Below are 20,829 nucleotides of genomic sequence, written 5' to 3'. Positions count from 1 at the left end.
CACACAGATCACCAAGCAAACAATGATCATTTGTTGATCTAGGCAAATAACATTTAAAAAAACATATGCATTCAGCAGAAATTATGGCTTATCATCCCATTTCTGAATGAAAATAATGCAATGGAAACTTTCAATAATTCATCTCTGCCTGGAAATACCTTGAAAAACTGTCCTCCAAGCCAGTCCGGAAGTGTGAGTTTTCTGCTGGGCGGTTTCAACAGTGCTGACCACAGATGGGATTTTTTTTTTTTTCCCCGTCTTCTTTATATCTTTCATGTGTCTTCCGGAGAGAAAAATTGAAAACTCTGTCCCTACACCCATGCAAATGCTGGTCAAATCAAGTCCTTCTCCCTACACTGCACAGACCACGTATTAACTGTGACTAAGTTGAGGTTGTGAAATAGTTCCAGAGACAGGGGAAAACTTGGAGCTGGATCTTCATGGTTTCACCTTGCTTGAGGAGCTCTATATAAATTCCAGGTGTCTGTCTTCTGGGACGTTATATTTAGCTTTGTGCTCCTCAAAGAGCTTGCACAATTCATTTAGGTATTTCTGATGGACTTGATCAACCTCTTCCTTGGAGGGTCTGTGCTTCCTCTGCACTGGAATTGGCTTCCCAACTGGAAAACAAGCTCAGGTAAGTAAAAAGTACTGCATCCCAGTGCAGTCCTGACAGCTGCTCCTAACATCTCAGATGTGCTGCAGATAAAGACAACATCATTATAATATTTGTGTTGGACTTTCCAAGCTGTTCCCACATGGCCCTGGGAATCTGCATTGCAAATGGGGAAACTGAGGCATGGCAGAGCCAAAGACTATCTAAATACACTAGCAATTGGGGTCCTTCCCCTTTGCTCAGATTAAAGCTTCTGTGAAACATCTGATTTTTATTAGGCACCAAGTACCCACATATCTTTAGAATATCATGCTTTTTTCAAGGGCAAATCTAATTAATTTGATTCACAGCACTAGCAGCAACCTCTTCCCCTCTCCCAGGGCCACCAGCAGCAGGCCTGGGTGCCTGCAGGGGACAGGGAAGTCCATGAGATACTTCTCTTGCTCTGATCTCTTACTCAAATTGTGTTTGTCAAGTGGCGGATGGTCTCATCATCATGTAACGCTGCTCCTCATAGGACTAATTAAGAGTCCTTGTGATACTGCACAGCTCATAAAACCATTGACACAATCCAAACAGGTTGTAAAACAATTAGCAGTAATTGCTGGCTGTCAAACCTAATCAGTGGGGTGAGCTCTGACCTTTCCAGCCTCTTTAATTAGACTAATTCACAGAGCATCAGTCACACCAGTGGGCCAAGCATGGAATTGTTGAAAGCAGGTGAAGCTTCCTCAAAACCTAAGACCTTCTTGAAATTTGTTTTCCCATGGGCATGGTGTCTGGTTGAAATGACTTGTCTTGTTCACGTGCAAATAGCTTGGGGTTTGTGGCTCCGTCTGCACTGGATGCTGAGCAAACCTGCAAACTGCTTAGGTGTTGTCCTACTTGTGTTTGTAAAATTGGCTTTAACCCAACACTATTGCAGGGGTTTATATCAACGGGTTGCACTGAGGTGGGGTTGGCTGCATCCAACCAGGGTGATGGGGTGGACATGTTTGCTCTAGGGCTTTCTCAGCACAAAGCAGGTGACCTGGGTTTTGCCAGAAGACCAAGCCAGAGTCCCAAATCAATGTGACATATGAGCAGTTGGGGATGCTCCTTTGTCAGCACATTTCTAGCCCACCACAGCTCATGCTCTCTGGCATGATGCTCCAGCCTGACAGGAGGATGACACAACCCAGGGACTGTCCCTGGTCCCCTTTGGCCAGGCTGAGAGTGGCCAGCATCACGCTGGCCTGCCAAGGAAGGACTTACCCACGGTGCAGATGGGCCGCCTGTAGGGTACCAGCCCGAAGCTGTACTGGAAGATGCCTCGCGCGTGGAAGAGGGGAAGGGAGATGCCCATGATCTGCTGGAGCCGGTGCTGAAGCTGCCGCAGCCAGGAGCCCTTGGGGTTTCTCACCTGCTCAAAGAGGTCATTCTCCCCAAAGGAAAAGATGGGGACCAGTGGGGTGCTGCGGGGAGCCGAACCCAATGTAGGGGCACGGTTAGCAAATCCTACCCCAAAACACCTTCCCCCCTTCTCCAAAACCAGCAGAAACACCCCATTAACCAGCCACAGACCAGAGCATCCATGCCCACGCGCTCCTTGACCCCATCCCCTGCATCACCCGTGCTCGATGGCCAGGCGGACAAATCCCTTTCTATTCTTCAGGAGCAAGGTGCAGGATCCTGGCCGGGCATCCAGCGCCTCCTGAGCCCCTCCAACGATGATAGCCAACATGTTCCCACCCTCCGGCCTCTGCAGCACGTAGGACGCGCTCTCCTTGTCAGAGGAGACAAGCCCTGGAGGGCAGAGAGGAAGAAAAAACGAGCATCCGTAAAACCTACACGGCTGTGGTTTGCTCTGTACCTTTCTTCCCCATTATCCAGCTCTGAAGGGGTGCCAGACACTTTATATTCAGAGTTTTCCTACACTTCGGCAATCTCAGCCCAGCTCCCCTGAGAGTGCTGGATTCACGCACGGATCTATTGTGTGAATATACAATTATCCCTTTGCTCTCTGGCCCAAAAGTGAGAAATGGGAAAAAAATCAGGATAAAAGTAAACTGAGAAGTAGCTGCACTTAAGCCCCAGGGAAAATCTGTTTCAGCTTGTTGTCAGATGAAAGCATGTCCAACCTGAATCATTCCAGAGGCAGTGAAACGTTTGCTTTAGGTCAAAACACGCACGAATTTCAGTAGATGGTTCTAATCTAAAGTGGAATTTAATGCAGAATTTGGTCCCTTGTTGTTATTTACTTTCAAAAGTTAGAAACCTTTAATTCAGAAATGACAAAGCAATGTTTTTTGATTAAAAAAAAAAAATCTTTGTTTCAGGGGCTGCAATAATTTGCAGATTAAAACCTCTTTGTCAAATGGATTCAATCGACCTGAAAATGAGCCATGCAGCGAACTGCCATGTTACGGCGATTAAACCTTCTTTCACCTGGGTCGTAACTCCCTTGTATCTTACTGCTATGATTCCTCACTCTCCATGTATATATTTTTTCAGCAGCAGGAGCCAGGGTTTACATGGAAAACAGGGTGACACATGCCCTGGGATATCTCGGACGGAGCTGGATGCCTGTGTTTTGTCTATTGAATCCTGCCTACGACATGAGCCCATTTGGCTGGGGAAGTGGCCGTTCCCCCAACTCACCGGTGACAGATGGAGGCCATCTCCTGCCGGTCTCTAAAAATCTCACCAGACCCCCTTTCTTCTCTCTCAATTTAATTTTTAACTATTCCTTTTCATTTTTTCTTCCTCTCCTGCCACGTGGTTTTGCAACAGCATGAGCTGCTATTTACAACCTCAACCTCATTTACAACCAGGGAGGATGCTGCTTCCCTGCACGCAGCAGCATCTTTGGAAAAATGGGTTTTCTCCTTCTTTCAGTGGCAACCACAGTTTCAAGCCTGAGTGTTATTTGCATGGAAAGAAAGAAAGAAATACAGAACCACCTTGCCCTGCTGGTCTCAGCATTTCTGCTCACAATTTGCTCTGCATTTTGCTGTTACCCAGCGCCTAGCACAGCGATGCCCTGAGCTCAGAGGCGATCTATGAAGTCAAACAACAGAGATAACAGCTAGGAGGGCAATTTTTAACTTCAGAGAGTTTTTAGGTGCCACCTGCAGTAGCTATGTCCATGCATGGGATCCAGTCGGTCACAGATGGGGACAGACCGACCCTTGACTCCTCTTCCCCTGGTCCCTACACTCTCTGCGCCCCCAAAAAACACCCACCCATCCCACCCCTTGCCAGAGGAGTTGATCCGTGCCACCACCCTGCTTACCTGCACTCATCAGGCACTCCCTGAAGAATGGGATGCGAAACCACAGGGAGAGCATCATCAGGTGTGGGGTGATGCCCGGGAAAAGAGTGGAAAATCCTGATGCCTCTGTGCAGAAATTGATAAAGGCTCCCACTGCCAGGATCCCGTGGGGATGAAATCCCATCAGGTAGTTCTGCCTAGGGTCCAGCTCCGCTGTCTTCACCAGCTGGACACAGGGATGGAGCCAAAAAGGGGCTGTGAGTTAGTGTTGGCACCTTGCAGGGATGGAGCACTGGCTATGAAGAACAGACAGGAGATTGCTGGAGGGGAGTCCCCAGCGCCCACCGTGCCTTCTGTTGGAAAAAGTCAACTGGAACAACTCAATCATTTTTCACTGGGATGTATTTTATTGCCTGTATTTCCATCTCCTCCCACTCATTGTCCCCAAATGACATTTCCAGTGGCACAGTTCCTCATGTTTCCTTGAGCTGGCCTAGACGCTGTTGGGAGCTTACTTTGTTTAAAATGTCCTCCAATACATTTTCTAATATGTGAAAAAAAGCTACAAAGTGAGAAAAGGCTGATTATTTCCTTCCATCCCACAACCAGAAGAGCAAAGGGAGTGCAGAATCACTCCAGTAATGATCCATGTAAAGCTGCTACCTGGCGCAGGGACACGTCCCTGCTCAACAACATGGTGCGGACCCAAGGTTTGTCCTGTCCTGAAGTACGTGTCAGGTGATTCAAGGATGCTTTCATACATGGTAAGGTGAGCTCCAGCTCCCAGACATGTAACAGAGAACAAGCTGATGGTTTTCTTTCCATTGGGAAAAGCCTGCAAGAACGCAGCTGTTTGTGCCTGTGTTAGGTGCCCAGGTAATCCATGAGTCCATCAAAGAGCAATGGATGTCTACCCAAGGTTGCTGCAGTTTTACTGGGAGAAGGGAATGAGGAATGCCCACGTCCAACCTTTAGGAATGGACAGCATGGACTGTAGATGCAGTGCAGCATGTGGCCAGCCCTTCAGCGTTGGCTAAGCAGCTAGCTGAAACACTCGGCCAGTCTGAAAGTGGGTTTGGAGCCTGGGAGATGCTACATGGGAGAACGGGCACCACAGCAGAAGAGGGGACGATTAAAGGGAGATAAGAGACAACCAGGGTTTGGACTCTGTGGTTTACAATTCCTATGGACTGCCCAGAGGAGAGGGGCTGGTATGATAAACTCGCCCTCCAGCTATGCCACCAGGAAGACCCTACCATGCCAACATCAGCCAGCACATGCATAACCCAGGCACAAGCAGCCAAAACCGAATGCTGATGCCTCTGCACCCTTTCTGTGGGTGCCAAGGATGGTCCCAGCGCTGGGGAAGGATGAACCTTTCCAAGGCTAGCCATCACAGAGCCACCATGAATTTCCAGACAGCTCAAAGGCATTTGTGCTCAAGAAGAACCAAAGCCCTGTGCAATTTAGCGCATCGCCCCTCTGAGTACTCAGGTCCCATCCTCACTCGGGGAGTAGCTAATGGTGCATGTGTTTTCCTAGAAGTACCAGAACCAGAGGTTAATCACGAGGGTGTATTTTACTTTCTTACATCATGGCTAATTTCCCATCTGTCCTAAGGCACTGTTGACTGTACACATGTGCCCATTCAAGCGCCTGCTCCTAATGAGGGAACGGACAAACAAGAGTCCCACTGCTACCTGGGTGCAGAGGTGCCTACGCAGGAAGAGGGGCAGATGGCTGAATTGCTAAGTGCCCAGGGCCCCTGCCACCATTTGCTCATTTTCGAGTAATCTCAGCTTGCATCAATGTTTCCTGCATTCATCTTTGGATTCCAAACAGCCTTTCATCTCTGCGTGATTCATAAGCAGGGAGCTGACATGCTCGGGTGTGTTGGAAACCACTAAATCTTCGGCTGCGTGTGCATGGGGTGGCAAGAAGGGGGGGGGACAGCAGGCTCCACACCCACTTGCATCCCAAGCTCATCCCAAGCTTTTTTGAAAAGCCAAACTCAGGGTATCAACTGAGCTGTGCAAACTGCTTCTAACAGGAGAGTTCACCTATGCAAAGACACCTCACATCCTTAAAAACTCTCCCTAGGAGACATCCAGCTGCTGCCTTGGTGCTAACCCCAGTGAAAGGGGAGGAAGGACAGGAGAAGAAGGAGTGACGAATAGGGCTTGTAGAGATAGGACAAGGGGTAACAGTTTTAAACTAAAAGAGGGCAGATTCAGACTAGATAGAAGGAAGACATTTTTCACAATGAGGGTGGTGAAGCACTGGCCCAGGTTGCCCAGAGAGGTGGTCAATGCCCCATCCCTGGAAACATCCCAGGTCAGGTTGGACGGGGCTCTGAGCAACCTGCTCGAGTTGGGGATGTCCCTGCTCATGGCAGGGGGTTGGACTAGATGGCCTTGAAAGGTCCCTTCCAACCCAAACTATGCTATGATTCGATGATAAGAAGTGAAGAAGAGGAGAGGGGAAGTTACGTCCCCTTACAAAGGACTGGACACCCACCAACCAGCAATTTTTCCAGCTCTGCTTCTGGTTGATCATATTTTCTCTTGTTTTCCACTGAGATTGCCTTTTGATTTATTTTATTTGTTGTACTGCGCACCATTTTTCAAACACTGCGTTTTTCATCTTGTTTTGCACTGCCATATTATTTGCTGGGATTTTGGGGTTGGGTTTTTTTAGGCTAACTCTGGCCACAGACAAAGCTAAATGCAACCCCTGGTGTTTTGCAATGCTCTAGGATGGCACGTCCATCTCTGATAAATGATTCCTCATCTCCCTTGTAGCCTCAATGCCACTAAAGTCTGGAGTCCTGCCAACCACTGTTGGTTCTGGATTGGGCCTTTTAAACCACACACGCATTTTGGAGCTTGATCATGATTTGTATATCTGACTCAATATATCCTATCCACCCAGCTGACAGGAACCTCATGAAGTTCAGCCAGGAAAAGTACAAAGTCCTGCACCTGGGGAGGATCAGCCACAAGCACCAATACATGCTGGCAGTCACCCAGCTGGAAAACAGTTGGCAGAAAAGGGCCTGAGGGTCCTGATGGACACTAATTTGAACATGAGCCAGCAATGGGGCCTTGCAGCAAAGGCGGTAAATGGTGTGTTCCTCTGTGTTAGATATATTGCCAGCAGGTGGAGGGAGGTCATTCTTGCCCTCTACTCGGCACTGGTGAGGCCACACCTGCAGTGCTGTGTCCAGTTCTGGGCTCCTCAGTAAAAGAGACATGGACATACTGGTGAGAGTGCCGTGAAGGGCCACAAAGAAGCAGGAATATCTCTGCTGCGAGGACAGGCTGAGAGAGCTGGGACAGTTCAGCCTGGAGAAGAGATGGCTCAGGGGGATCTCAATGTGTAGAAGTACCTGAAGGGAGGGTGCAAAGAGGACAGAGCCAGGCTCTTTTCAGTGGTGCCCAGTGACAGGACCAGAGGCAATGGCCACAGACAGAAACACAGGAGGGTTCCTCTGAACATCAGGAAAAACTTTTTTACTGTGAGGGTGACCGAGCACTGGCACAGGTTGCCCAGGAAGGTTGTAGAGTCTCCAACCTTGGAGATGTTCAAAAGCTGATGCAGTAGCACTGACCACGTCTTAGTGACTTAGTTGAATTATTTGCCTCTTTCAGCTCTGTAAACTGGGCTCCCTCCAGGGCATACGCAAGGGAGGGGAGAGAAGGTTCCCATGTTATCACAGTGTCTGTTCACATTTGGGTGATTTGGCCAGAACTTACAGAGAAACCAAAGAGCTTGTACAAGACTGAGAAGGAAATCTGTAGCAGAGAAGAGACTTGGGCAAAGTCTCTTATGCTGTAGGTCAGGCTTCTGGATGCTGAACTATCTTTCTCTTTCTGGTAACTCTTCAACGCAGAAACTCCATCCTCCCATCTGGATCGTTCCCATTGTTTATTCGCTTCTTCCCTTTCCTCCTGCCAGAGGTCAATCTCTGTTCCCAAACTGCCAGGAAAGTTAATATGCACAACCCAGCTCTTTCCTGCACTCCAGCCCCAAAGTGCTTAATGGGGCTGGGGCTGAGGTGCAGAGGGGTGGGACTCTCCTCCCTCCAGGCTTGGTCAGGTTGTCATTTCCACACCCACCAGATGGCATCTGCTGCTCTGGTCTTTCTGGATCAGTTGAACCTTTAATAATTGTCAAAGGACTTAAGGGTCCAGCCAAGCTGTTCTATGCGTAAATATCTAAGTGAGACAAGCACTTCACTTGACGTTTTCTTGGTAAGACAAGAGCAGTTTCTCATCTCAAAGGCATCTGAGGGATGCCAAATTAATGTGTTATGACCTATGGTCCAAAGGCAAAGAGCTGTTATCAGCTCAAGGTTGTGCTCTCCAAACTGAACCATGGGTTTGCTGGCTTCCCTGAGCTTCTCCTTGGCATGGTTGGGATGCTGGCTTGTTTCTCGGCTGCTGACAGTGGTAATGATCCTTTGTCAAAGGTGTTATAAGTCCTTCCAGATCTCAGATCTGGGATGATCTTGGCCTTCCCAACAAATGAACTTAAATTTGTATTTTGAAAGATGAGGTCTACTTTATGATTCTTCTTCATGGAGAAATATCTTGGTAGCTTCAGTCGTTCAGTGCTCACAGTGATTACTGTAGCAGAAGTGCCCCTTTATTCTGTCTAGTCAAATGTGGATCCAAGACATGGGTAAAACCCTGCCCCAGTTCCCCCAGCTCCCACAGAGATCTGGTTAGACCTGCTCCATGCACTGTCAGCTGTGTTAGGGAAATGCATATGCAGACTTTCAGGAGCTCGTATAAAAGCCCATGTACTGGCGAGGGTCTCAAGCAAATTAATCCAAATTAGTTTTAAACTGCATTAGTTAAACCACATTAACATCCCAAGTAGATGCTCTTAGCTGGAATTAAAGTGGCCTTCATTTGGTATTTGTTTTGGTTTGGTTTTAATTCATTTTGGAGTGGAATTAAGCTAATTGGAATTAGGGCTTCTGAGTGACTGCATCAGCACAGGAGTTCAGCACTGTTTTAGCAAGGCTGTTTTAATTCACCTCTCGAGCTGTGGCTGGGGTTTCCTGGTTGTCCCCTATGGTCTGGACTGTCCTGCCCCAAATCACAGGAAGAGAAAGGACAGGTCATTCCCTGTGTGAGGCTGGTTCCTGCTTGAGGAAAGTAAAATTCTCCCTGAGTCCAAAGGGTTGGAGAGCTGGGTGCTCCAGCATGCCCTGGAGATGAAGCGAGACCCAGCCCCCCAGCCAGCATTGTTTGCAGGGCTGGAGGGATTAAAAAGTCGTTAAGTGAGGAATCCGATCAAGTCAAGTGGAGATGAGTATGGGCACTGAATGGTGCCTGCCCTGCCAGGGGACATGTAGTCAGGGAGAGCACTGACATGCCATGACATTGCATCCTTAGGGATGGATGAACATGGGGTAGGAGACAGGGAGTAGCGTGGCATTACCCCCGCAGACATTTGCAGAGCAGGGGGGGATGTGGTCAGGAAAGCTGGTCAGCAAACTTGTGCCTTCTTCACTTAAAATCTCCCAAACTGAATTGCTACTGTATTCCTACCCTTCCCTGGCCCCAAACACTGTTTCCAAGGATGTTATGTTCATTAATCTGCTCTTAAGTAGGATAAAACTCCTTTCAACTTTGTCCTAAGCAAACCCTCAGGTCCCTTGCAGTCTACCCAGGCACCAGTGAAGAGCATCTCTTGCAAGATGAAACATGCAGCCAGTTTCTCTCTGGGATGAAACCCAGTAGAGAAATCCAGAAACCCAGCCAGATCCAAAGAAGGAGAAATCATGCCGAGGTGAAGAGAATCGGGTAGCCCACCCAAGGGTGTCTGAATGGAAGACCAAAGGTAGGGCAAATATTTGAGTACTGCCAGCAGCTGCTGAGGGAGACGAGCTTCAGGACCTACAAATGACATAAGACTGAGAGGGACAGTTGGAGAAAGAGGGTTTTGGGCACTAGGGTTTTCTCCAGGTGCCACAATGCCAGGTCAGAGCTGTGTTTGCAGCAAGAATAGGGAAGCCTGACCAGCCAGGTGGGTTTAAATTGAGTTAGGAGAGGTTCTCATCACCCTCACTACCAAAGCTGGGTAAGGATGCCAGCTCCAAAATGCCCAAGTCCTCCCTTGCTCTTGTGTGATGCTGCTTTTAGGGGTCTTGTAGGACCTCCTTTATCCAGTGGCTTAGCATGTTGCTTGGCAGTGCAGATGGTGGGACACAGTCCTCTGGTGGACCTGACTTCAGTGGTGGCTTCTCTCTTACTTAAGGTGACCCGAGGGCAGAGAAGTGAGAGCCAAGACATGGGACAGAGAAGTTCCTCAGAAAAGGAGAGAGAAATGGCTTTGGGCCATTTGGCTATGTCTTGCTTTTGCCCTAACAATCCCTCTTCTCTCCTCCAGACCACAGAAGGAAGCAAAGTGATCAGCCAAGACTGCTAGAAATCAGAAATGTTATTTAACATCATGGGCCACGACACAAAATCCCCAGTTACAAATAATACCACTCCTCTATAAAAAGAAAGTAAACATTCCTGGCAGGGCTTAGTTCATGCGAACTTGGGCTGTCCCCTCCCTACAACGCTTTGTACTTCCCCAGAACCGGAACACATTCAAATAACCCCCATCATGATTTATGTAATTATGAGAATGAATGAGCTATGGGATGGAGCCATCCCAAATCACAGCTCCTAGGGGTCAACTAATCCTCCAAGAACTCATTTTAGTTATGCTAACAAAAAACCAATGACGCCAGCATCTCCTCAAGCACAAAGACAGAGGTTGAGTCTGCCAAGTTGCTATAGACAATAAGGTCCAACTGGCACTTAGATAACCCCAAGGGCATAAGAAATGTCCTGTGGCTCTTCATGAGGGGAAAACAGTGCAGTGAAGACCACAGGGACCTTATCCACACAGCAGGCACTTTTCAGGCTGTCCCCAATAAAGCTGGTAAGATGGTGCCTCTGAATGATGACAGCACCTGAAGACAGAATTTGTCACTCTAAAACCTTAATTTTAGCTTCCTGCTGCTTGATTTAACTTGTAACCCAGGTTGTGTGATCTAAAGGTGAAATGTCTTGTCTAAGCCAAGCATGCAGCCTCAATTTATAGTCAGCAAGAGAGACAGTGACTTAGGTTTGAGGACTGCAGTAGAGATAGCTCTTGTCAAGCTTATGCTTTCCCCATTTCACCCCAGTCCTCACCTTCTGCACATCCACAGTGCTCCTCAGCTGGGGTTACCAAAGCACATTGGCTGTATGAGGGAGGTTGGTGACAGCAGCCTTATGCTGGCAGGAGAGGATGGGGCAGGGGAGAAGAAGCATTGAAGATGTGCATTCGCTTGGCCATGTGATGGAGAAATTCATTTTTACTGTAATGGTGGGTGTATCCTTCATAATAAAGATGCCATGCTGACAAATGATGGGGAAGGGACTGTGCAGAGAGAGGTAAGAGGTTTGAGCAGTGACCTGACAGCAGCAGACACATTCTTGACTGCTTATTGAACACAGCATAAGTGGAGCAGTCCAAGGTATCCAAAATCTCTCTGAAGGCAACATCAAGCCACAGCAGGCATCACTGGATATCTGTTCAACTGTAGCCTGCCCCAAACAGATTCATTTTGCAACTTTTGGTATATTTTCCACACTTTTAAGACCCAGCTGAGCTCAGCCATGTATTGCAGGCCTATAATGAGGGCGTATGAAAAAGACAGACAATAACAAGGTTAAAATACATTGGGACAAAGCAGAAATAACTTTCCTGGGCAACGCACTGGACCCGCCCTTGGACTCTCAGTGCTTTTTTCTGATCCCCCCTTCAAAACCACCCAAACTCATTCAGGTCCTGCCTGACCCTATAGCTCCCAAACCCCTAACTAAAATACAGTTAGATCCAAGGGGAATAACCCAAGCAGCAAAGTCGTACTTGATCAAGGCTGGTATCGGCAGAGGGTGCTCCTTGCATGTGCTGCGGCGGCACAGCTCAGAGCTTGCACGCTCCCACGTGCCAGACGCTCGCTGCAGCACGGGTAAATTCATGCTGCCCAGATCCCCAGAAAACAGATGCTCATCCTAGCCTTCCTTTGCTTCCGCGACAGCAAACATGCCCAGTGATCCTTCAGAGGTAGCATTTAACACCACTTCCTAAAATAAAACTGCAGGCAGCTCTTTCTGCCTCCAGACTCTGATGCTTGGCCACGCTAAGTTTCTGCCAGGATCTGGGAGGATTAGGATCCTCATTTAATCTTCCCAGAATGACTAATCCTCCAGGGCTGAACAAACTCAATCTCACACAAATACGTCCCGGGGTGCTGGGTGTCCACCCATCCGTCTCCCCAGATCCCACTCCCCTTGTGCCCCTGTTCTGACTGGGGCTTTGGGCAAGCGAGAGGGCTATGGGATCACCCAGCTGTGCGCGCTTAGACCAAAAGCGCAGCTCAGCTCCTCGTGAGAGCAGCACACAGGGTGGCAAAAGCAATATTTATGATGCTTAGCTTCGATGCTGCTAGGAACAAATCAGCCTGTGCTCGGAGTTATGAAATGCCTTGCATGCAAGGAAGCAAACACATCTGGGGCTTTTAGGGGGAAAAAAGATGGCAGATGGGGGATATAACAGAGTATAAAACCAGGAGTGGCATGGGACAGGATTGCTTGGGCTAATCAGGGAGCTTCCAGTGAAACAAGCAGAGAGCAGAGAAGTCTTCACACTGTGTGGTTCACCTGGGGACCTCCTTGCTGTGGGATATTGGGGATGCCAAGTGTTTTTCCATGCTCTTGTAGTGACAAATGATAGCACGGAAAATATTGTATTTTTGTTTCCTGCTGTCATTTTCATAAAATCACAGAATAGTTTGGGTTGGAAGAGACCTTTCAAGGACATCAATTCCAACCCCCTGCCATGAGCAGGGACATCCCCAACTCGAGCAGGTTGCTCAGAGCCCCGTCCAGCCTGACCTGGGATGTTTCCAGGGATGGGGCATGGACCACCTCTCTGGGCAACCTGGGCCAGGGTTTCACCACCCTTACTGTGAAAAATTTCTTCCTTGTATCTATATCTGCGGAGCCCCTTCTGACTTCTCCCAGACCAGCAGGGAGAAAGACTCCGCCAAACCCTGCCCGCCTTCACCCAGTGAGCTGCAGCCAAACCCAGTATCCGTGCTCCCTCTACTGGTCTTACTGGTCCTCCTGCCAGGTCCTCTCTGCCTGGCAGTGGCACGCAGAGAGGCAAGGACAGACAGACAATGCAACATGGCCTTCAGGAGTGGGTTTGCATGGCCTTACAAAGGGAGAGGAGAAGAGGTGTCTCTGGGCAGCTACGTTTTAGCTTAGAGGTTGGTACAACACTGCCCAAGCACCAGCTTATGGCCACAAATAATTTACAGAATATATATTGCATATAATCATTACAGCCACATAAACAGCTTATGGCAATTCTAGCATTTTCTAAGGCAACCTTGAGAATAATTTTTTGGGATCCCCTTCGGTGCTTCTTCTCACTAGAGCCCCTCTGCCCCGCTCGGGGGAGCCCCCCCGGCAGTGCTACGTCCAGCTCTGGAGCCCTCGGCACAGGAGAGACACGGACCTGCTGGAGCGGGGCCAGAGGAGGCCCCAGCAACGCTCCGAGGGCTGGAACAGCTCTGCTGGGAGGACAGGCTGGGAGAGCTGGGGGGGTTCAGCCTGGAGAAGACTCCAGGGAGATCTTCTTGCAGCCTGTCACTACTTAAAGGGAGCCTATAGGAAAGATGGGGATAGACCTTTTAGCAGGGCCTGTAGTGATAGGACAAGGGGTAACGGTTTTAAACTCGAAGAGAGTAGGTTCAGACTAGATCTAGGAAGCAATTTCTCCCAATGAGGGTGGTGAGGCACTGGCCCAGGTTGCCCAGAGAGGTGGTCGATGCCTCATCCCTGGAAACATCCCAGGTCAGGTTGGATGGGGCTCTGAGCAACCTGCTCTAGTTGGGGATGTCCCTGCTCATGGCAGGGGGTTGGACTAGATGGCCTTGAGAGGTCCCTTCCCACCCAAACTGTTCTATGATTCTGTGATTCTATGATTCTGTTTTACTCCTGAAGTGCAGGGCTGGGATTTGAAAGAGCTGGCTCTTATTCCTGGTTGAGCAGCAAACCTGATGGGTGACCTTGGTCATGTCGTCTCTGGTCCTCTCTTTACTCTAGCTCCTCTTAATTCTTATGCCAGGCCCTACTCTATGCAGGACAGACTCTTTAGCCTGGACTCTTGTTTTTCCTTTGGGATGATATGTCCTTTGGCTGTTTGGGCTTCCCACTCCATTTTACCTGGACTGCAGCACCCAGCTCCTGATTCCAGGCTCTTTAACCATGAGGCACAGCTGTCCACATCCCATCTGAGTTCCTTCAACAGTCAAAGTTTCATTAAAGGAATTCTCTTTCAAATTCCCACAGCTTGGTCTACCCTAGAAACTCACTCCCTTGCCTGACCCATGAACTCTTCCGCTGCATTGCTCAGATTTGTACCAACTAGTGATGGCTTTGAGGTAGGATTTTGTGCTGGTCCGTGCATTCATGCCATGCCAAGGGCCAGATAGAGTATGGACAAAGGCCTGCCACATGCATTAAAGTAAATCTGGAAATGTCACAGAAGTCCCTCTCTGGGGATCAGCAACCCTGTGAGACTGCCCAGTGCACACCGAGCTTTCCCCTTCCAGCCTCTTCCACAAGAGAAGGGGATGCTGACCTTGCAGGATGCAGGACCTCTTGTATTTTAGTCAAAACTTGGCGCTGGGTCCACTAGGTAAATGCTGAGCAACCTGAAGAGCAGGAGTGTCACAATATAGACATGGAAAACAGGCAAAGGGGGATTTCCCTACGTGCTGGAATGCAGTGAGTTAAAATGGGTGTGTAAAAGGCAGATGATTAAAGGACACAGTTGTGAAAATGGTGGTCTATATTTTTTCTGGATCTTGCTGTAATCTGGGAGCTGGGAGGACAGTCCTTCAACACTGACCTCCAAGCAGCCCATGCCATGCCTGCTGGCCCCAGACCTGCCTCCAAACACTGGGGAGAAAGTTGGTGTCTGAATCTCCTGAGAGCCAATGGGATCAGCGGTACTTACCTTGATGGGGAAATAGTCCCTCATGTACCTCCAGACGATGCTGTTCCGGATGGCATGGATCTTCCTCCCACCCTTGCTGGGTTGTTCCCTGTCTATGAACCACCATGCAGCATAGAGGGCACTGACCAGCCAAAAACGCGTGAAGAAGAGGGCGATGAAGGCAGCTGTGCAGCACTGTGCTGAGAGAAAAGCCAGACAGTGAGTCGGCAGTTGGGATAGGTGGACACTGGGAGAGGAATGATTCACCTCAAGGAACTCAGTCTGTTTGGACCTGGGATGGAGTCCAAGCCTTCACTGGGTTTGCTGACGCATTATTTTATCAGTATGAAGGCACCTTTGATGCAAAGTGGTGGGTTCTTTCCCATCTGCCCCAGGAACCTGAAGAGCAACCAAGCACCATCCTTGCAGTAACCACCTATTTCTCCAAAGGCCACTGTGTCCCCCTCTTCCCACAAGACTGATAGACCTCACTGCATCCAGGAGGGTTCTGGTGGATCAGATCTCTATCCCTTTGCTGTCTCTTTTTTTTCTGCACTCAATCTGACCACTGCAATGGTAATGCCTGTGTTTTACCCCAAAACTCCTGTTAATACCACATAATCACACAGAATCATTAAGGTTGGAAAAGACCTTTAAGATCATCAAGTCCAACCATCAATCCAACACCACCATGCCCACTAAACCACGTCCCAACGTGCCACATCCACATGTTTTTTGAACACTTCCAGTGTTGATGACTCCACCACCTCCCTGGGCAGCCTGTTCCCATTCTTGACCACTCTCTCTGTAAAGAAATTTTCCCTAAGATCCAACCTAAACCTCCCCTGGCACAACTTGAGGCCATTTCCTCTCGTCCTATCACTGGTTACTTGGGAGAAGAGACCAACCCCCACCTCACCACAACCCCCTCTCAGGTAGTTGCAGAGAGTGATAAGGTCTCAGCCTTCTGAGTGATAAGGCCTCAGCCTCCTCTTCTCCAGACTGAACACCCCCAGTTCCCTCAGCCGCTCCTCATCAGACTTGTGCTCCAGACCCCTCACCAGCTTCGTTGCCCTTCTCTGGACATGCTCCAGCACCTTGACGTCCTTCTTTGACTGAACACAGGATTCAAGCTGCGGCCTCACCAGTGCCGAGTACAGGGGCACAATCACTTCCCTACTCCTGCTGGCCACACTATTGCTGATACAGGCCAGGATGCTGTTGGCCTTCTTGGCCACCTGGGCACACTGCCGGCTCATGTTCAGCTGGCTGTCAACCAGCACCCCCAGGTCCTTTTCTGCCAGGCAGCTCTCCAGCCACTCCTGACCAAGCCTGTAGCGTTGCATGGGATGTTGTGGCCCAAGTGCAGGACCCTGCACTTGGTCTTACTAAATCTCATACAGTTGACCTCAGCCCATAATGATGGGGCCATGATACCCCATGATGACACCTGGTATTTTGTAACAGCAGCGAAGCGGGGCAATACTCCCTGTCTGCACAATCCCCAATAGCTTTGTCCTGAGCTATCGAGTCCCCATTTTAATTGTGTCTTGGATTTTTAATTTTTTATCATCCCATATGTAAGATTTTACTCTTTATTGAGTATTTTGCTCTTTATTGAGGTTTTTTTCTTATTGATTTTAGACCTTTTCCTCCACTTCTCAGGTTCACTCTCAACTCTAATCTTGGCCTCTAGAGGATTTTCAGTCCTTTCAACTGGGTGTCATCACAGATTTTATAAGAATGCTCTCTCTCATTCCATAAGACATTAATGACTTGAGACTTTCCCAAATCATTAAAGACTTTTCTGGGCTGCTTTCATCAGAGCTCAGCTTTGCCCTCTACTTTCCACCTCCCTCATGCCCTGTGTTTTGGCACAGGAACAAGAGAAGGAAAGTCTGTGTGCAAACAATCATCATTTGGTACATCAATTCCCACCCAAGCCCAATGCTGGCTGTCTGCACAGAGACTGGGAAGTGCTGATAGCCACCAAGCTGACACCTGGTTAAGCAGATGCCCTAAAAAATGCCTGGGAAGAGCTATGTGCTCTCCATCTGTGCCTCTGGAAGCCTTGGTGTTGTCTGGGAAGGAGGAGACTGAGCTACAAATATCCCCATTCATCCAAGGCAAAGGCCTTACCCACCTCATGGGTTACAATCATGTTTATGGGCTACATATTTTGTTCTTCTCTGGGTCTTCATCACAGATCCAGCACCCAGGGCTGAAGGACATGAAGATGGAAATGCCTTGTTCAGGCTTCAACTTCATCTGTAAGATAGACTCATCCATGCCCTCATCCTCTGAGACCTGGATTTTCATCTTTGAGAGTCACCTGGCACCTACCCTCTCCGTCTCATCTCTGCTAAGGCCTATGAAAGAGGAGGTACATGATGCTCTCATCTGAGACCTCCTTGTACCTCCTGTTTGCTTTTAAGCAAATAAGTAGAAAGGAGAAGGTCAGAATGAACCACTGCTCGTACCTGGTGCCATTCTTTTTGAGTGCCACAGACACAGTCCTTAACACTTGAGGAAAAGAGCATCCAGCATGAAACAAAGCTCTAGGGTCCATATGGCACATAAACGCTGCTTGAGGAACCAACACAGAGGTTGCAATTTTACTGCACCTGGGAGCCAGGTCATCAGGTCTGCTGCAGAACTGCGCAATGCCTAATTCTCTCTTTATCACACTGTGCAAAGCTCAAAGTACATTCCGCAAAATGAAGGAGTTGTTCTGGTCCAAATCCATGCACTTATCGCCCAAGTGAGGCTTTATCTTGAAATTATATAATTATTAATTACTCCCTCATTTGCAATTCAATTTTGGTTTTGCAGAGCAGAATATGGACATAGTGACCTTCACTTAACATTTTTTTTTTTTGTGTGCTTATAAAATCTTACAGTGTCCTGGTTGCTGTGGGAAAGGAGCCCATTCCCATCCCAGAATGGACCCTCAGTCTGAAAGTTGCTGTGGATGGGACCAAAGACACAGGAAGGTTCCAGAAAATCTACAGTTAAATCCTACGATCTGCACCCAAAGCAGTCCCTAGGGAGACACATGATTATCTATGGGCTATATCTTGGTGAGAAGGAGGCACCCTGTACCTCTGCCTGGTATGCGAGGGGGAGTCACTGTAGCTGCTTGGATCAAGGGAGACTGTTGTCCCCTTTCCAAATTTCTTGCAGACGTCTGTGTTTCACGTCCTCAAACTCTGCAGTAGAAACATAGCAGAGGCAGTGCAATCCCATGGGTTACACACCAAGGCTTTCTGGACGACCAGTGGGAAGACATTCGCCACGGAGGTGTATTGCTGCTTCTTGAAAGCCATGTCAGGTCCCCAGACCAGGTCCACCACCGACTCTACTGCCCAGGACTTCATGCTCTTCAGCCTGGCTCCAAGGTCCCTTCACCAGCACCAACCTGGCCTCTTTTAGGTTACACAGGTGACTCTTCCCATCTTAGAGTCTCCTTGTTCACCAAGCTGCTGAAGAAGAATATCCCACCCAAGAAAGGGCCAAATCCTGCATCCATCTGAGCTAAGGGCTAGAGGGAAGGACTGTGCACCAGGATCCAAGATCTATTTCTATTCCTGCAAATCCTGAGTCTTTCCTGAATCCACACATGGTCCATCTCCTAGAGGCACAGCAGCACAGACAACCTAAAGCCACCTCCTTGCCCCTTCTGCTTCTTTTCTGCGGGACAGGGCAGAAGGGATGGGTGGCAAACAGGAATATTTGCGTGTTGTGAGGCTGTTCCCCATAATCACTGCTTTCTTCCGTTGAGGGCAATCCCAAGGGGAAAATGAAGAATGACAATGGTTTCTTGCCTGTCCCTCCCTGGACTGGGGACCACTTCAGAGCTTCCCAGATGAAAGCCATATTTCCCTCAGCATCTACTTCCCTACAAACAACTGTCGTTTTCTGGGCTACCTGCCAGACAAACACTTTAAAGGATATCATGAACATGGCATTAGGCTCTTGGCCAGGGAACCTCAGCAGATATCTCCTTCCTGGGGCCAAACTCCAGCCTACATACAACCTGCTGTGCCCACAAAGCAACCCGCAAAGGGCTGTCAGGTCTCTGAAATGCTGCTGGAAGAGATGGCAGTCTGCGTCTTGATGGGGATAGAGGGAAACCTGCAAGTCCGCGGTTCATTAGAAACCCATCTTTGAACCCTGTCAGCTGCCAGGGCTCTGCAGAGCCAGACAAGCTCTCCAACTTAGAATATAGAATGGTTTGTGTTGGAAGGGACCTTAAACACCACCTAGTTCCAACCCCCAGCTTGGTCAAGCTCTCCATGGGAGCACACTCTGGTGAGGATGGGGACCACAAGCCCATCAGGACACAAGTGGCATTAAGATGTGATTATAACATGGCTCTGCCTCGCTGCCTTTGCAGTATTCCTTAAGGGAAAGGAGGGGAGAATTACCTTCAGTATTCAGCCATAGCGTCACTACAATATCTACCTTCCACCTCTCTGCCTCCATAACTCCCTTGATTCCCAGCCTTGGGCTGCAATCTCTTCAGCCATGGTTGTAGTCTCAGGAGGAACAGGCAAGTTTGCAGTTGCAAACAGATGTGATCCTCATCTCCTCCCTCTGCAGGTCTGGACTCTTGCGAGGTAGCCCAACTGCACGTGCTAAATTGTTATAAAATGGCTTAAGCCCTTACACACAGGCCTTTCAAGGCAGACATCACCATGAGCTGCAAGAGGAGGTCTAAGAGCATCATGCGTGTCTTTGCAATCACATCAGTTCGGTTACCTGAAAATGGCTTCAGAATCCTTGGCTGGGCTGAGATTAGTTGCTGCACTGTCTACTCTGCCATGGAAAGTGAAGAGACACTGCTTCAAACCAAAATGCCCTCAACAAGAAAGAAAGCTCCATACAGACCCTAAATCTTACACTTTCTGTTCAGGCCAGATGCCAGGAGGTTTGTCTGTGGTTGTCTGTGGTGAGGTGTGGCTCTGGGTGAAGCATTTGTAGGACGTTTCTGGACTGTAGGGCCACCAAGAGCTGCACTCAGCTTGTCAACCAGGGGTGCAGCTCTTCATGACCTAGGACCCTGCACCTCACATCTCCATGGCCGTACAGGAGTCAGCAAAGAGAAGACACATTCATGTGGATGTGATGGCTTTCTTGGATATCCTCGCAGCCTAAGTGGCCTCCTGGGCCCCCTCAAAGAAGCACAGAGCAAAAATGAAGTGGTGGTGGTGGGTATCTCATGTTAAGTAGTTTTGATGTGAGCTGCAAGTCCCTCCCTGGATGAAAACATGGACATACCACAGACAACACACATATATCATAGAATCACAGAATCACTAGGTTGGAAAGGACCTTCAAGATCATCAAGTCCAACCATTAACGCAATGCCACCATGTCCCCTAAACCATGTCCTGAAGTGCCACATCCACACGTTTTTTGAACACTTCCAGAGATGGCGACTCTACCACTTCCCTTGGCAGCCTGTTCCAATGTTTAGCCACCCTCTCGGTGAAGAAATTTTTCCTAATATCCAATCTAAACCTCCCCTGGTGCAACTTGAGGCCGTTTCCTCTCGTCCTATCGCTGGTTACCTGGGAGAAGAGACCAACACTCACGGGCCTTTTGGGCGAGCCACAGGCCAGAAAGACATGGATGACTTTTCTGGCCAAGTCCAAACAGGGACCACGTCCCATGTGCTGCTGGGCCCGACATTGCTGCTAACCCAGCATTTCCTCAGTCAGCCTGAAACAGGGAAAACAGCAGCCTACGGAAAGAGTTTTTTTGGCATCGCAGCAGCCCCGGAGCGATATTGCTGTTGCAAACGAGCCCCAGAGCGAGGGTTTGCAAGGTGCACGTTGCTGAGGTCCCCGATGTCGGCCTCCAGTCCCTGGCAGCGACGGCCTGCGCAGATGCT

The 20,829-nt window shown here is 49.0% G+C and overlaps 1 protein-coding gene across 1 annotated transcript; it reads right to left on the bottom strand.

Moving 5' to 3' along the window:
• Positions 1-465: 465 nt before the first annotated feature.
• On the bottom strand, positions 466-18,310 carry MOGAT2 (monoacylglycerol O-acyltransferase 2). Its single transcript, XM_010296674.1, has 7 exons — positions 18,187-18,310; positions 17,370-17,456; positions 14,955-15,133; positions 3,891-4,095; positions 2,227-2,401; positions 1,871-2,070; positions 466-620 (listed from the first exon to the last, which is right to left on the bottom strand). The coding sequence occupies exons 1-7, from the start codon at positions 18,308-18,310 to the stop codon at positions 466-468; spliced, it is 1,125 nt and encodes a 374-aa protein (XP_010294976.1).
• Positions 18,311-20,829: the final 2,519 nt, after the last annotated feature.

This window comes from Phaethon lepturus, unplaced genomic scaffold (genome assembly GCF_000687285.1).
Source record: "Phaethon lepturus isolate BGI_N335 unplaced genomic scaffold, ASM68728v1 scaffold3291, whole genome shotgun sequence".
Taxonomy (NCBI): Eukaryota; Metazoa; Chordata; class Aves; order Phaethontiformes; family Phaethontidae; genus Phaethon; species Phaethon lepturus.
The sequence above is the reverse complement of the archived record's forward strand: the minus strand, read 5'-3'. Positions and strand labels throughout refer to the sequence as shown.

Coding starts and splice junctions, on each gene's coding strand:
- MOGAT2 (XM_010296674.1), bottom strand. CDS start 18,310: ATGAAGTCCTGGGCAGTAGAGTCGGTGGTGGACCTGGTCTGGGGACCT. Junction 2,071..2,226: donor CGCCTGGCCATCGAGCACGG/GTGATGCAGGGG, acceptor GGCTCCCCGCAG/CACCCCACTGGTCCCCATCT. Junction 621..1,870: donor GCGGCCCATCTGCACCGTGG/GTAAGTCCTTCC, acceptor CTTGTTTTCCAG/TTGGGAAGCCAATTCCAGTG.